The sequence below is a fragment of the Anopheles funestus genome, chromosome 2RL (assembly GCF_943734845.2).
Source record: "Anopheles funestus chromosome 2RL, idAnoFuneDA-416_04, whole genome shotgun sequence".
Classification (NCBI taxonomy): Eukaryota; Metazoa; Arthropoda; class Insecta; order Diptera; family Culicidae; genus Anopheles; species Anopheles funestus.
The window spans coordinates 9,725,169-9,740,610 of NC_064598.1; the positions used below are offsets into that span (position 1 = coordinate 9,725,169).

The 15,442-nt window shown below is 42.8% G+C and overlaps 4 protein-coding genes and 1 long non-coding RNA gene across 9 annotated transcripts in view; 2 read left to right on the plus strand and 3 right to left on the minus strand.

Annotated features, from left to right (window-relative positions):
• Positions 1–3,975, minus strand: part of LOC125764688 (leishmanolysin-like peptidase) — a 29,127-nt gene extending 25,152 nt beyond the window's left edge. The window contains exon 1 of the mRNA XM_049429195.1: positions 2,840–3,975. Within this exon, the coding sequence (XP_049285152.1) occupies positions 2,840–3,106 (267 nt within the window). The 5' untranslated portion in view covers positions 3,107–3,975. The remainder of the gene's footprint in view (positions 1–2,839) is intronic.
• On the plus strand, positions 431–1,061 carry LOC125764777 (uncharacterized). The gene is made up of 2 exons (XR_007418485.1): positions 431–748; positions 817–1,061. It is a non-coding gene; the product is annotated as an uncharacterized LOC125764777 (long non-coding RNA).
• A 421-nt stretch (positions 3,976–4,396) lies between the features above and the next one.
• Positions 4,397–5,649, plus strand: LOC125764751 (splicing factor U2af 38 kDa subunit). Its single transcript, XM_049429326.1, has 2 exons — positions 4,397–4,618; positions 4,790–5,649. The coding sequence occupies exons 1-2, from the start codon at positions 4,575–4,577 to the stop codon at positions 5,514–5,516; spliced, it is 771 nt and encodes a 256-aa protein (XP_049285283.1). The 5' UTR covers positions 4,397–4,574; the 3' UTR covers positions 5,517–5,649.
• A 437-nt stretch (positions 5,650–6,086) lies between these two features.
• LOC125764704 (presenilin-2) lies at positions 6,087–9,353 on the minus strand. Of its 2 annotated transcripts, none has more exons than XM_049429235.1 (8): positions 8,919–9,353; positions 8,523–8,782; positions 8,023–8,453; positions 7,861–7,959; positions 7,551–7,784; positions 7,182–7,367; positions 7,003–7,115; positions 6,087–6,925 (listed from the first exon to the last, which is right to left on the minus strand). In XM_049429235.1, the coding sequence occupies exons 1-8, from the start codon at positions 9,054–9,056 to the stop codon at positions 6,770–6,772; spliced, it is 1,617 nt and encodes a 538-aa protein (XP_049285192.1). In that variant the 5' UTR covers positions 9,057–9,353; the 3' UTR covers positions 6,087–6,769. The 2 variants fall into 2 exon arrangements, with proteins under 2 accessions (XP_049285192.1, XP_049285193.1); XM_049429236.1 differs by having other exon boundaries at positions 7,602–7,784; positions 8,919–9,352.
• Positions 9,354–9,742: 389 nt separating this feature from the next.
• LOC125764722 (transcription initiation factor IIA subunit 1) lies at positions 9,743–15,427 on the minus strand. 4 transcript variants are annotated; one of them, XM_049429275.1, is made up of 9 exons: positions 15,305–15,427; positions 14,099–14,446; positions 13,891–14,021; positions 12,736–12,927; positions 12,616–12,633; positions 12,018–12,537; positions 11,522–11,866; positions 11,166–11,425; positions 9,743–11,086 (listed from the first exon to the last, which is right to left on the minus strand). In XM_049429275.1, the coding sequence occupies exons 3-9, from the start codon at positions 13,912–13,914 to the stop codon at positions 10,979–10,981; spliced, it is 1,467 nt and encodes a 488-aa protein (XP_049285232.1). In that variant the 5' UTR covers positions 13,915–14,021; positions 14,099–14,446; positions 15,305–15,427; the 3' UTR covers positions 9,743–10,978. The 4 variants fall into 4 exon arrangements, with proteins under 4 accessions (XP_049285232.1, XP_049285231.1, XP_049285234.1 ...); XM_049429274.1 differs by having other exon boundaries at positions 13,891–14,446; positions 14,990–15,390; XM_049429277.1 differs by having other exon boundaries at positions 13,891–14,446; positions 15,356–15,372.
• Positions 15,428–15,442: the final 15 nt, after the last annotated feature.

Sequence of the window (15,442 nt, forward strand, 5' to 3'; positions counted from 1 at the left end):
GGCGTTAAAAGAAAATTCTCTCCACTGTAAACGGCAGTTCGTGTTGGAAACGTGACCATGAACATTAAATAGCCACCACAAGGGGCTCACAGTATTGTCACATTTCCTTATCCCACGACACATAGCCACTGTTGCCTTGGGAAGGCTAAACAAAAAAGGTTCTATAACACCCAGAGGGTAGTAGTATCCATTCGCCAGCAAGCGTGAGAATCTTGGTACAGCTAAGGGAGACCCCAAACCGACAAGGGAGTATGTAGGCGATCGGAGAAGTACCGTCACCGGTACCTTCGTTATCACCCTGGTCCTCGTAAAGTTTGAAGGGTTTTCGATGTTTTTGTTTGTTTGTTTGTTTGGTAAATAGCTAACTCTCCCCCTAGGTACCAAGTTCTAGGGACAAATGGATGTTTCGTGTACCCGTGTGGGGGGGGGGGGGGGGTTATGCGCTCTTTGTGAGTAGTAAATATTTATTTATTATTCCATCGGTCGATTGCGAAACCGTGTGATTGTGTGAGCCGCCTTAATACATCAAATGGGTTGGTTGGGCCACAATAAATGACCCACGGCAGTTCCTACACAGTTCGTACCATGTAAGGTTAGGTGTGTTTCAGAAGTTGGAACTATCTAGACAGCTCCGGGTTCGGGTTCGGGATACAATTCTACCGGAAAGATGGCGAAGATAGGCCATTGAACGATCGCTTACCCCATGCGTCAAGTGGCATCGAGTGTCTGGACGGCCAACTGTCAGCAGGTAGGATGCGAAAATTAGTAACGATTTATTTCTGCCATTCTGCTGTTGTGCGCGGGCGGACACTACAGAATATATGCTGACACACTCGTGGAGGATCATTTGCGTTCCAAGCGAGGTTCAACGATCGGATCATTATTTGCATCAAGCTCGGAAACAATCAATCATCGTTGCTAATCGTTTGTCACGTTCAATGAAGCTGAGCGCTTAATCTGAAGCTCAGGCGACATTGTTATTTGAGATTTAAGAGTTATGCCAATCTTGGCAGAATTTATGAGGATTAAAAATATGTAAATAAATAAACAGATGGAAGATATTTTTTTTCTTTTCATTATAGGATTTTTTTAAAAATTGAAATTGCAATCAAATTGCAAGTTTATCTGATAGGCGCAATGCCACAACTAATATTAAACGCAATATCAATCAAAAGTTGTAAATATCCTTGGAAATTCGCCTTGGAAGCAAATAAAAGCATTCATTTTAAAAATTCTATCGATCATGCTATTTATTCTAATGTTTTGCTTGCAAAATGGCAGTCGATTATAGCCATGTCCATCAAACGAATGTAGGAGAGCTCATCCATTTTCATATACATTTTCATTGGCGTAGGAACTCCAGAGGCGTATATCTCGCAACATGATACGTGCTGATTTGTTTCATATTATCTAATACTGATATCTGAATATTGAAATATAATTTAGATTTCTTATACCACTAAATCTGATTAGTATTGATCAATTTTCTATCATATTTCCATAGCACGAACATTTTTTTTTTTAGTTCGTCATGATCCTCCAATCAGCGTGAAATTTGAACCACCGGTGGTGCGTTTTTAGCTCGAACGTGAAACAATTTCCACACCAAAAACGCAGGCGTTGGCTTTGGTAAAATCGAACCAAAAGCATGTTAATCAAGTTGTTGGGGCCAAATCAATTCATAGCAGTGGTGATAGGTGGTGGTGATCGTGAAAATAAACCTACCACCAACCAACCAACAAACACCAATTCCATCGGATGATGATCGACGTGAACGAGCACGTCCACAACGTCCCGGGTGGGGCGGTGAGAAACCCGAAGCTCACGCGCTTACCCGACCGGCGGCGGCAACACGGCAATGTTGTCAGGGTTGGTCAGACAGCATGAATTTCGAGACGACATTTAGGAGGCATGTTGTAAGAGCAAAAGGCTCAACGAACCTTTCGGTGGTAGCGGTGTCAGGCTCGCCCGTAGTAAATAGGCCTCCCCCAACGAAAGGAGCTTGCGATGGCGATGACGTTTTGTCTAGTCGAGGCACGCAAAGGTTTGCAATAAAATACTACCAGCACAGTGGATTGATTGATCCATTGAGCGGGTGGGTTTTGACCGTTAAACCCGGTAAGTTCCACATGCAGCAAATGTGCATTATTATTGCAATGGGTGACATAGAGAGGGGGAAAAAACGATGCATAAAACGCATATTTAGTCAACATTTTCATTACAATTTTCGTCACTTCTTTCGATTTGTGCGTGGACGGTTGTGGAGTGATTTTTAACGAGTTAAACACGTCTTTCTTTCACCTCCTACTGTACATGCCGGTATCCGGAGCCGAGACGATCTTATTACTGCAATCGCACTCCGTTTGCATAATGATGATAATTTTCCAATAACACCATTGTATGATGGACAGGTCGTTCCTTTCTTAACATGAAGCAAGTACTACATTATTGATTTCTTTTGCAACTCATGAGGACATCCATTGCGATCTGAAACGATTATTTTTTTTCGTATTCTCACAGTCAAGTCTTGCATACAGGACATTTTTCAATGTGAACAACAAAACTGCACACCAGGCTATTTTTTATTGTCCTTGGGCAGATGATCGCCATCTAAACAATTCCCAACAATAAGTACATGCTTATTTGCAAACTTCCGGCAATGAGTTCTGTGTCAGGGGTAGATAAACGATCATGCTTCTGGCCCCATCATCAACCGGAGTTGGATCAGTTGGTAGATATGAGCAATTTCTTATGTAGCGCTACAATTTCGGTAGACGAAAAAATATTTACTGAATATGTATCCTGTATTTATGGGATTTAGTTTGAAAGCCACACTCACCTCATGCGCCTTCGGATGTTGATGTTTGCAGTGACCATCATGCACGGAACTGGCGACCGCAAGCGTGCAGCCAATAGCTAACCACAGCAGACCCACCGTCGCGACCGACGAAACCAAGCGTTCGAGCCTGGAGATGGCAGGACCGTGTGGCCAGCCACTACTACCCGTGTTGCTATCGTGTTTCCGCCTCCAATGCTCACGTTTATTGATTTCACTACATTGCCGCATTTCCATATCGACGTGTACTAACGGAGGCAGCGGTGACATTTCGGCGTGTTGTAAAAAGCTTCACAGCAACAGGATTATCATCTAGCTATCCAGTATCCGCTCAGTGACGGACGTATGGGAATGCCGCAATCAATCGAAGCAACCGATTTTTAAATTATCTTTCGAACACACTTGCAATATAGGCCACTGTTTTACCAATTATTTCGTACCGTTGGGGTCTAGAACATAATGAAAGCGAAACCTTGTATTCCCTTTCCGTTCGGTTTTATTCCACTCGTTCGACCCAATTTAAGCGAAACTCTCACTTTCGAACCACTGCACAGAAGAACAATACAAACAGGATAAACACTAACACCACCAGACACATGAACACACACACACACCACCCGTACGTGGCAGGACGTTGGTCCGCGTTTGCGAAAACAGGAACAATCCGATTAACACACCCCCAGCCCTAACCAGGATCGATGGAGCGCACCAGGAAATTAAGATTTTCTACACGATTCGCACACCGCGGTATGCGCGTGACCCATACGCTCGAACCCACCGAACGCCTCTATTGCATAAAACGGACTGAAAGTGGTTTCCAGCGAAGGGGCAACTTTTATTTCACCTAGCCCGAAGAGGGTACCGCCGCCAACAGACCGGTGGACTATGTTGTACCAGCAGCAGCTGCATCCCCCATGCGCGTTGTTGATGCAGCAACCGCAAGAGGGTGGTGGATGCTGTTGGTTGGTTCGGAGTTTCCCTCTCCCCATCGGCAGCTTTACGCTGTACAGAACTGCCGGTACCGATGATGATGAAGGGCCATAACGGTGGCCGATCATACGCGATCGATATGCGAATTCGCGAAACGAAAAATACAACGCGCCCCACTACGTACGTTCGGTGGGTTTCTCTTTGTTTTCTCTCTTGTTGCGAAGCATGGAAACAGTCAAACATGAAGAAAAACATTACCCAACGAACGATGTTGACGTTTTCAATACGAATATCGACTGTCATGGATTTGTCTGACGTTAAATTAAAATGAAATCAATTTCTTTTGTTCATGTAATTTTAATTACAATCGTCTCTACAATAAGTTGAAGATCAGTTTGCACCAGCAATCTTCAACCATTTCGAAATAATGAAGAGTATAGGGATTTTTCTTGCTTTTTTTTTCAAACTTTCAAACCGGATTTTATTTGCTAATCCGGTTAATATATTTCTTTTTTTTCCGTTATTTATTATTTATTTGATGTGTAATCGTTTCGATGTTAAGGAGGAATATTGAAAAATAAATACTGAATTTATTAACTCGATACATTGCTCGAATTTCTTGAAAACTGATCGAATTTTCGGCAACGCTATTTGACAGCACACTCTCGCTGTCACTTTCGCCATCTTTCAGTTTTTTAAAGAAAAAGACAACTTGTATGCATCTTCTTGGCTGGATTTGTTTGAAGCGCTTCTGACCGATATTTCTGCAATATTAAGTATTTTTAATAGCCAAAGATAACGTGACACGATGGCAGAATACTTGGCCTCCATTTTTGGCACGGAAAAAGACAAGTAAGTATGGTAGTTTTCGTTGTTTTCTGGCTCAAGCCGTCCTCCTTCCGACGGTGCTTGTTGTCGGTGTTTGGTTGATTGAAGTTTGTTGTTTCTTTGCCGCCATTAGCGGCGGAAAAGCGGGTGGATGTGTTGCGATGAAATAAAAGTAATATGATGGTCTCTTTGCAGGGTCAACTGTTCGTTCTACTTTAAAATTGGTGCCTGCCGACATGGGGACCGTTGTTCCCGCATCCACAACAAGCCGACCTTCTCGCAAACTTGCCTACTGCAGAACCTGTACGTAAATCCGCAGAACTCGGCCAAATCTGCCGACGGTAGCCATCTGGTAGCGAACGTGTCGGACGAAGAGATGCAGGAGCATTATGACAATTTTTTCGAGGACGTGTTCGTCGAGTGTGAAGACAAGTACGGTGAAATCGAGGAGATGAACGTATGCGATAATCTCGGCGATCACTTGGTAGGCAACGTGTACATAAAGTTTCGCCGTGAGGAAGATGCTGAACGGGCTGCCAAGGATCTAAACAATCGCTGGTTCGGTGGAAGGCCGGTTTACTCGGAACTGTCGCCGGTTACTGATTTCCGCGAGGCGTGCTGTAGACAGTACGAGATGGGTGAATGCACACGTTCGGGGTTCTGTAACTTCATGCATCTGAAGCCAATATCCCGCGAGCTGCGTCGCTATTTGTACTCTAGGCGCCGTGGACGTTCCCGGTCCCGTTCTCGGTCACCTCGTCGTGGTGGCGGAGGTGGTGGTGGTGGTGGTGGCGGCGGTGGAGGTGGCGGCGGTGGTGGTGGTATCGGAGGCGGCCGTGATCGTTCCCGTGACCGTCGTCGATCTCGCAGCCGGGATAGAAAAAACGATCGTAACGACAATGGACGCAAAGGACGATACTGAATACATACAAGCTGAGTAAAGATAAAATAACTTTTTTTTTGTTTTTTTAACGCATTATTTTGTCATGTACTTTACACCAACGGAATGGATGAAATTATTCGCAACACACTATATGTTCAGAGGTAAACGTCTATCATTACGTTTAAATACATTTACATACGAAAAAAAAAGAATCGCGAGTATGCCATTTTGTCCTCAATTCAATGATTAGTATAAAAATAAGAACCAACTTCCTGCGGCAAAGGGTGTCAACATTGTCGATTCTTAGAAGTAAAATAGAGTATATAAGCTAAACTAACTCACAATAAAAACATGAATGAATTTAAAGTCCTTTGGAGAACGTAGCGTAGATTAACAAAAAGACATTGAACGCTGTGTCTTAGGCTAAATGAGCGTAATTAGGCTCGGTGTAATTTTCATGACGAGACCAGCCCTTCGATGCTTGGTAAGTATGATCTACAATAGCGAGGCAACTATTCCTGTTCTTTATCAAGGACACTCACCGACAAAGCACAATAGAATGGTTCAAGATGACTAAATTATTCTCATGTCCACAGTAATAGCGAAACGTTATTATTTTATAATTGTATATTATGTAAAGAAAAGAAATAGCATAACGATTACATTCCGGTCTTAAAATGGTACAAATTTCATTTACGCAGTCAATTCGCTTCGTCCAGAATGCCCTGCTCCAAATGTATCTCCTGCACTGCAATGCCCGTGATTCGGGAAGAAAACACACCCTACCGGACGACATAGCGACATTAGTTAACACCGAATCGAGCATTTGAGAAGAAATGCAAAGTATTCCCCCCTGTGTTAAAGTAGGAATAATATATGGGTTGCTTTTACCTACGGAGGGCAGAGCAGGATTTTGTCCACACATTCAGATAGGATACATTTATCTATCAATCGAACACTTACGTATGAGTGTGTGTGTGATGTACGGAATACACAATTGCACAATGATAAAATCTAAGCAACGCATGTAAATTCTGCATTCTCGCCTCAAGCATTATGGACTGTTACGCACACACGCGCAGGTTAATGTTCGTTCTTCGCTTTTGTTAGTCCTAGTGCGCGTTTTGGTGCTTCTCTCGCTTGATTACACATTAAAATATGATGATATAAATAAACCGACCTAGATATGCTGGAAACACACAGCTCGGTGGGATGGCAACCATGGTTGTTTTGCATGGTTCATCATCCATCCAGCCGTTCTAAAACGTTTTGCTAGCACGCCACTGCCATAACTAAATAAACACCTGTTCCAGCGTTAGTGCTTCCGTGAACGGTTTCACGATAACGCTGGTCACGAAGCAGAAGATAAGTCCGAAGAATATAGATATCGGTAGTGCGGGTAGTGCTTTGCGAAAGATGGCCAACAGTAGCAGCGTCAGACAGAGACCCTTTTTGGGGGTGAAGAAAGGAAACGCGTTAAATTTGGTCCATAGAAAAAAACGGGAATAAAAAAACCGATACATACCACCAGGATTGCTACAAAACATGCTATTGTCGTGTTCCAATCGCCGTAACTCGACGCTTTGCCCACCAGCACGGAATAGAAAATAAAGTCTCCTAGGCCAAGTTTAATACCTCCTGCAAAACGAAACGTGAATGGCAATTATTAACCCTGAACCACAACGAATAGCAACGCTGTCTTACTTTCTTCCGCTTGATCGTATAATGCGTTTGGCTGATCTGCTCCGGTACGGGATGTTTCTGCGGTGACCGTGCGGTACTCCGGCCGGGACGGATTGTTGGCCATATTGGCCTGTACTTCAATTTGCCGCCGCGTTACTCTTTGATTGGCCGTTGCCGCCCAATCCTGAGTGAAACCTGCCGATTGATCTGCAACACAACCAAACCAGGATCATTATTGTTAATGGTTCGAAGGACGTTTTTTTGGCCGTTAAATATGCTTAACAGATTGTTCGTAAATAGGCGAAAAGTAGGGTTAGTTATTGCAGGGAAGAAGTAGTACGACAAGTCAAGGATAGTAAGTAGATAAGCAAAATTCATAAAATCATATACCCCTTGGTAATTCATGCGTTCTATCATTGCGAATGGCAACCAGTGGCATACCTTCTACGGTTGCTCCGGTTTGCGACGGAACGTGACTGTTAACTGCTCCATAGCCACCGGTCGGTCGGTTTCCTCCCCCGGTGCCGCCACCACCTCCACCCGTACCAATAGTCCGTTCACCGGACAAAGGTGCTGGACCGTCCGAATCCGTATGCGTGCCGAGGTAGGAATACATGATAGTTGCTGCAAAGATAAATGCGCACAAATTGCCATTACTCTTCAACCTGCCGGTTACGTATATGTGTCACACGAGTATTACATGAATAGATAAGCGCTGGGAAGATCTGTTCGTTTCGCTCCTGTGCCGTTTCAACCAAGATACGCAACGGTCCCTTTGGGGTAAGTACGGCAATAAGATCTGCAACATAAAAAAGTTCAAAGTTATTCACACATATAACCCGCCCCCATTGTAACAACATACCCCAAATTGATATCACAGCTAGAACAGCCCATGTTGTCCATTCTGGAAGATACTTGATAAATACCAGTGCCATAAGTGCAGCCACAAAAATGAGATATCCTTGCTGCAATCGTAACGGGCCCTGCCAATGGATTGAGATCATGCCTACAACACCAAAATTCCAAACCAGCAGTCCCGCCGTAAACCAATCCATGGGTACATTGTACGCACGCAAAATTTCAAACAGGTAAAGGCCACTAAACAGAAACAGCAGCAGCAGGGACGACAGAATTAGCCAACCGTGGATGACCTTGTAGCAGCGGTGTTTGTACAGGACGATGAGCAAAATCGTCATGATTACAATCACCGTCATCAGGATCAACGAGTTCGCTAGTGCATTCCATATTTTGGTGCCTGTGTCGTCGGTCAGTTCGTGGAACGGTGTGTAAACGCTGGAAGATATCGGAAAAAAGAAGCGTTAATTAGTACCACGTCAAAACAATCTTTCTATGCCTACTTACAGATACACATCCTTGATCGTATAAAAGTTGATCGAACTAATCGTGGCCACAACGACCATCATGCAGAGGGTTACTGGAACGAACAGTTTTATCACATGCTGCGCACCATATTTCAGTCCTTCCTCTTCGTTCAACGCCTGTTCCTGTTCCTGCTGCTGTTGCCGCTGTCGGGAGGAATTTCCAGGCGGGCCCCTAGATGTGCCAGCCCGTCCACGGCTGCTGGTATCACGTATTGTCACTTGCGGGATGGAATCGGTTGTCTTTTGAAAGAAAATCGAAAAACAGTTAGCCATTGGTATTCTATTAAAGGGCAACTCTATCAAAGGGTAACATGACTCATTCCTTCATAGACAAATCCGGGTCACCGATTGTAAACAATGTCCATCGTATGCTTACCCCATAGGACGGATGTGGAGAGCTGTTCGCGTCTGTGGGCATTTTCTGCCAGCGTTTCCGTGTGCCGCGCCCATCGGCCGCATCTTGCACCGTTGCCGTTGGTTGATGATGATGATCTATGTTGATATGACCGTCCATAGTGTGTGGCGACGACGGGAGGAAAAAAGTGTTCCGATGCTTGTTTGTTATGAACCCGCCAGCTTGTTCACATCAACGAACGAATCAAAGGCGTCTCTTTGGACGCGCGATGTGCTATGTTGCTACTTAAGCCGTCGGGTGTTTGAGTTCTTGCTCAGGTAAGAACTAGTTAGGTTCATCTAAGATTTTAGTAGTGGAAACACAGCAAAAGAATTGTTCCACAAACTCGAAACAACCAATGATTTTTACAACTTTTTCATTTGCTTCTCTATGGAAGAGGTCGCCTCATTCTGCGAGAGTTGACAGTAGACAATTGACAGAAATATGACATGTGTTTTTTTATTAAATAGATAAAATAAAATTGTATTACAAATTATCTACTAATAACAAATCAGGTAGTAAAAAAATTAGTAATCAAAAATAATTACATCTCCTATGTACGCACAACTATTGCTTGTTTGACTGGGTTTTCAAAAAATGTATCGTGTCAGGGGTTGGCAAAGTCCGGACCACTCTGCGTATTTCTTTATTAGTTTTGGAAGAACTCACCAAGGCCTAAAAAGGTAAATTGTGTTCAGAATAGTGTCATTTTGATGCCATTTTAACGTTCGAAAGTAACTGTGACACAAATATATTTGTTTCAGCACTTTTGATAAGAGTAAAGGGGATTTAAATTACACCTTGCATTGTTTTTGTCATTTTTTATTTTGCACTACGTACACTTGTCGTCTTATTTATTACAATAAAAACAAGCATTTCCACCACAAACTACACATAGGCTTATATGCTAGTCCTTCTTAAACATAATTCTACTCCTATCGAACAAAGTTGCACCAAGTGCAGCGCAGAAGAACAGAACGGAAGTCGATAAGATATAATTCTACAAAAGATGTGTGCAAATGGGTAAAAACGAACATAAAAACACCCTCCGGACGAGGATCATGCATCCTATCATCGAGGAAGCCGTATTATAAAAATGGTATTGATAACAAAATGAAACCTGCCCTGAATTACTCTTTGATGGTTTGAAATACTTCACATTCTTAAATTATGTGTGTTTGCTATATGTTGTTCAATGATTGCAGAACAATCATCTTGGCTACGTTCACGTTTGTCGAAGGTGTTGCAACGGTTAGTTTGTTTGTATGTTTTCATATGATTTATATGATGAATAGTCAATGTTTCATGTACAAGATTAAAGTCCCACTAGGATGAGATGGATTAAGCTTACAGAGAACAAGCCCGCGCCATTTCGCGCATATGTGGTTCATGTTCCTAAATGGTACTAACTCAAACTAATCGCCCCATCGGCGTTTTCAAACGTGTTGGGTTTAAATTTAGATGTTTTTTACCACACAGTGGAAATGGCCTTCAAATGCACTCTGCGAGCCTTTAAGTGTTCTTGTGTGATTTTTAAGTTTTCGACAAAAAAAAAACAAAACAAATATGATCATTAGTGCAAACGCCTAATGTAGTGAAGGAGATGTTGTCGAGTCGTGTGATGAATTATTCAGCTGATTAATCTGCATTCCCCACATTTTGGTTTATTAGCGTAGACGTAAATGTGATGGATATCCGAATCAGGTTCGATTTTCGAAAACGTGTAACAATCATACCAAACCAAACTACAATCTGCATCATTAACCGGATTCCTTCGCTTTCCATTTTGACTCCACAATTGCACGACTCGTTGTTCAGTAACTGTATCTAAAATATCGACCCATTACTCGACAGTGCTCTGATCTGGATGCAGATATTCCAACCTTGCAACGACGATTCTTCTCTTCCATTCCTCGCTGGCATTACCTATCTACCAACAACACTGAAACCTCCTGCATCGAAGGATAACCGAATAGATCCAGCTGCTAGGCACTAGTTCGCCGTTTTCCAATCAACTTTGTTGGTACCACACGTGTGCGTTCTTACCATTCTGCATCGCCGTTCGATTTCTGAAACACGTAATCTTTGCCACCTATGTGCATGATACCATCCTTCAGATAAAACTTCCACTTGTTGCGAGATCGTGTGATCTAAAAAAGAACACCAAAAGTGTTAAAAAAACTGCATTGTTCGTAGCATAAAACAACCGAGACTAGCATTTTCACTTGCCTTATCATATTGACAAACAACGACGTTATCCGTGTCGAATAAATCGGACGCATCCTCGTCCGTTACATCGTCTTCGCTATTGAGCGGTTCCTCCTCAGCTCCACCTTCTGCTTCTAAATCGTCCTCTTCCTCTTTGTCCAAGTCTTCGTCATCATCATCGACAATGTTGTCGTCACTGATGTCGCTTCCTTCTTCGTCGGATGTGTCGACTGCACCATCAAGCTGAAGGCTGCTGCAGATATGAAACGAAGGGGCTGAAACTAAACAAAAATGTAAAACATTCCGAAAATATAATATTCATGTACTGTGTAATGCATGTTACATTCACACATTTTACAACACCTAAGAATCGTTACCTTGTTCTTCTCCATTTGCTGATCGCGCCTTACGAACTGCCTTCAATGGACGACGTCGAGAAGGTCTAGGTAGTGCCACCGTTGCTTTTGACCGCAATCCACTAATGCCACTACTGCTTGAAGCGATTGGTTCGCTATCATTGTTAGAGGGGCTAGATGTTTGACCAGCTACCAGTGCGTTTATGAGCTGCCGATCGAGCGGATACCGATCCTGGCGTTTCTTGAGTGATGGTAGTTCTACAAGTTTGTATTTTATGGCGGCAACTTTACCTTCATCAACATCATCAACCACCATATCGATGTCGTCACAGGCACCATCCAGCTGCTTTTGGATTGGAACAGAGTCTGAAAAAAGGACAAGCGAATAAACCGATACAGAGAAACCAGCCTTTCAATGCTTATCCTTTTACTTTACGATTGTTCCTAGCAAGCTCAAGCTCCTGTTAACAACCCCGAAAGGCCTTTCTAGAAGCACGTACTATACTTATTTACTTACTTAAATTAAGATTCTGCAAAAAGTTATTAACATGCTGCTGCAACACGTTCGATGCAATGTGCGGTGGGAGTGGCATAATGGAGGAAATGATCGGACTGGTCAGCACCTGATGCAGTTGATTTTCTTGCAATGCCGAAGCTGGCACCTGAATCGTTAGCACGCGCGGTTGGCTGTTGGGTACGTTCGGTTGCGCTGGTAGCGTTATCTGGATAGCAACCTGCTTGTCGGGATCGAGCGCTGATACGACGGCTGCCGGTGAAGAGTTTTGCTGCTGCTGCTGCTGCTGTGCTGTCGTTGGCGTGGTGTTTGTACCGGGGGTGGTAGTATTGCCGGTGCTATTCTGATTTGCACCCGTTTGCTGTGAATTTCCGGTAGGAACTAAGGATGGTATTTTCTCACTTTTCACCTCCAGATTTGCCTTGGTGTTGTTGTTTGCTTTTCCATTTTCCTGTTGATTGTTGGATGCTGCAGCTGCTGAAGCCGCTGCCGTAGCTGCTTTTGATTTTTTCGTACCATTTGTCTAAAACAGTTAGAGGAAATTTCTAATTAGTACAACATTCTTCCACTGACCTCCATTATGCTGTTTTGTGTGGCTTACCTTTGCATGAGATGCAGACTAAGAAGCATTCAGCAAGAACAGCAAATGTAAATAAAAAGAATAGAAGGAATGGCTAATATTATTCATCAGTTCACAGTAATGCCACTTCCGGCGGTATACCTTGTTTGATAGCATAGCAGAACCTTGTTGGTCTTGTGATTCTGGGGTGGATTCTATTGCTTTACAGGCCAACAGTTTTGTGGTCCAAACTTGTTTCATTTCTTGCAGTACCTGCTCATCAACGCCTTCATCGAGAAAGGCATCCCGAACACCGGCAATGACGTCGTCAATGACGGTGGTGTACACTTTAAGCTGCAACAGATAGAAAACATAAAATAATGAATAGTATGAAACATACTAGTTTCCATAAAATATTATTATTATATTCTTAATGTATCGCTGAAATTGTTTTGAATGTTTCTGAGATAACATTCAACGACTAATACAACGATGCTACGCAACGGAATGCTTTATTGACGCTTTTAAAATTATTTATCCACAAAAGCAATCGGGGAAACCCACATATCATCAGAATACGCTTCTCATTTTAATGATCCTGCCGGACAGGGTAGCATTTTTACACGGCACTCGATAAACGAGATAGTGGCCACAATTTTCCCATTTTTTCATGCCATCATAAGGGCATACACTGTCCTACAAAGTAGTAACAACGTGCCATATGACACATGTATTTGTGATAAGTATCATTCTAGTTATTAAACGAGTCATTGTTAAAGGGAAGGCATGTATACAACCTTCCGTAAATATAATTTTAGATATTTGTTGTAAAACATTGCAGTCAGTGGAAAATTAAAGTTTAATAGGTAAAACATTTAACTTTACAAACAAATCACGCTACCATATGTTTAACACTCCATAGTTCTGGGTGTAGGGCGCATTATGTTGCTATTGACAACCTAGTGTGAAACTCTCTATTTTTTTCGCATTTCCTTAAGCGACCTTTGGATGTGACCATATGGAACAATCCCTACACTGCTTATACATTAACTTTCTACCGTTTTATAATCGGAAGTTTATACATTCGGACTAAGGTAGTGTAAAACAATAGTAGGTAAGTAAATCGAAGAGAATTTTGTTGAACTTTGTACTTTGTTGAGTTACATATATAATAAGTAGAGAAACTGCTCAAATATTCGATCTTATTACAAGTTCAAATATAAGCATATAATCAGAAGCACCAATAATGAACGAAAATTAGATGGTTGAAAACGCACAACTTGTTGCATCTACGTGATTTTATCTAATTATACTTACCACCGACGTTTGGCTGAGAGACATCCTGTATGTTTTCCTTTACGAACCGTCAATTCTGGAAGAGGAAAACTTGCTGCCTGGACACAAACGAACACACACCCTCCTTCAGACTCTCCCAATATAAATGCACGCTGTTAAATGTATCTTTGCTTATCAGAACTTTCGTTGAGAGATTGCTGATAGTCTAATGCTGGTACGTTGAGCTTACCGCAAAACAGGAAAAAGTCTCTCACAATCAGCGAAAACACTGTGAACGGAAGAAACCCTACACCACAAATGGTTATGTAGGGAATTGCCGTTGTTTGTAGGAATCGTGATAACGCTCGGAAGGGTGCCGCGTGAAGTGCACAGCCTGTTTGATGTATTTGATGCGTGCTTTCTGCCAGGTTACTGTGTTACAATCTTTTTCGAACAAGGTGAAAACACCACCAGTGTGTGAATGATGGACGTTGTACTATATAAGTGCTTCGGTACAACCGAATTCCTCACTGGTGACCGTTCTTGGCACACACGGTCATTTCACACACGAACACACTTTTTCTCTTGGATCACCTTGCTGAAAAACAAATACACAAACAATCACGCACAAAAGGTTAAAAGATTATGTTTACTTTATCTATAGGAACTGACTGTTCTACACCTGTGGTGCAGTGGTCTTTCACTCTGTACGATTTAATCAATTAATCGCGAAATTCGCGTGTATTATGATTCCGCACCTTTCCAATGCACGGTGAAATAAAAACAGGGGAAAAAATAACAACTGTCAACCGATCGAAGGAATGTCAGCGGCAGCGGAATCATTCTTGGAATAGGAAGAAAAGAAGGAAATTGGAACGTTGGTGCATGATGATGACACGGCACCAATATGCCGCGCACTATGTACGTATTCGCGAAATGAAGGGAACGTTAAAATGAAGCAGTCGATCACGCGACCGACGCTGACTTAAACAAAAACTGCACTTGATTGTTCTTGAGGAGATTCCCTACGTAGATTCAGCTCCCGATTCAACGATTAAAGCGGCGCTTCTTCTTTACACACTGCTGTTTTGCTTCGTTGGCTTTCAGTGCTACCTTCGTATCGTATGTCTCGGAAACTAACCGTGAGCACAGTGGATGGTGGCGGCGGTACTCTCGAACTGATACGTCTCCGACCAGACTGCGACGATACGACACGAATTATATGGTTCAACCGTAGCGATTTTGAGCGTTTTTACACAAACGTTTGGATTTGCTTGTGATGTTTCCGCGATGCCGCCCCGCGCGCATTAGAACTATGATTTTTGCTGGAAAACGCGTTTCACGGAATTCCTCATTGTTGCTAACACAAAACGGATACAACTTTGGGTTCAGACCGCCGAACAAGTTCAGTAATCGATATCTATTCCGTGTTAGTCACGGTAGCAAGATGCAATACCGTTTTTCTGCCGTATTTGATTAAATTTCTGCTTCAGATAAAATACGCGACCTCACGCACTATTTCGGGGAATGAGAAATGGTGCCCAACCTCGATTTACCGTGGTGTCAGTTTCATGCCCCGTACATGAGAACGGCA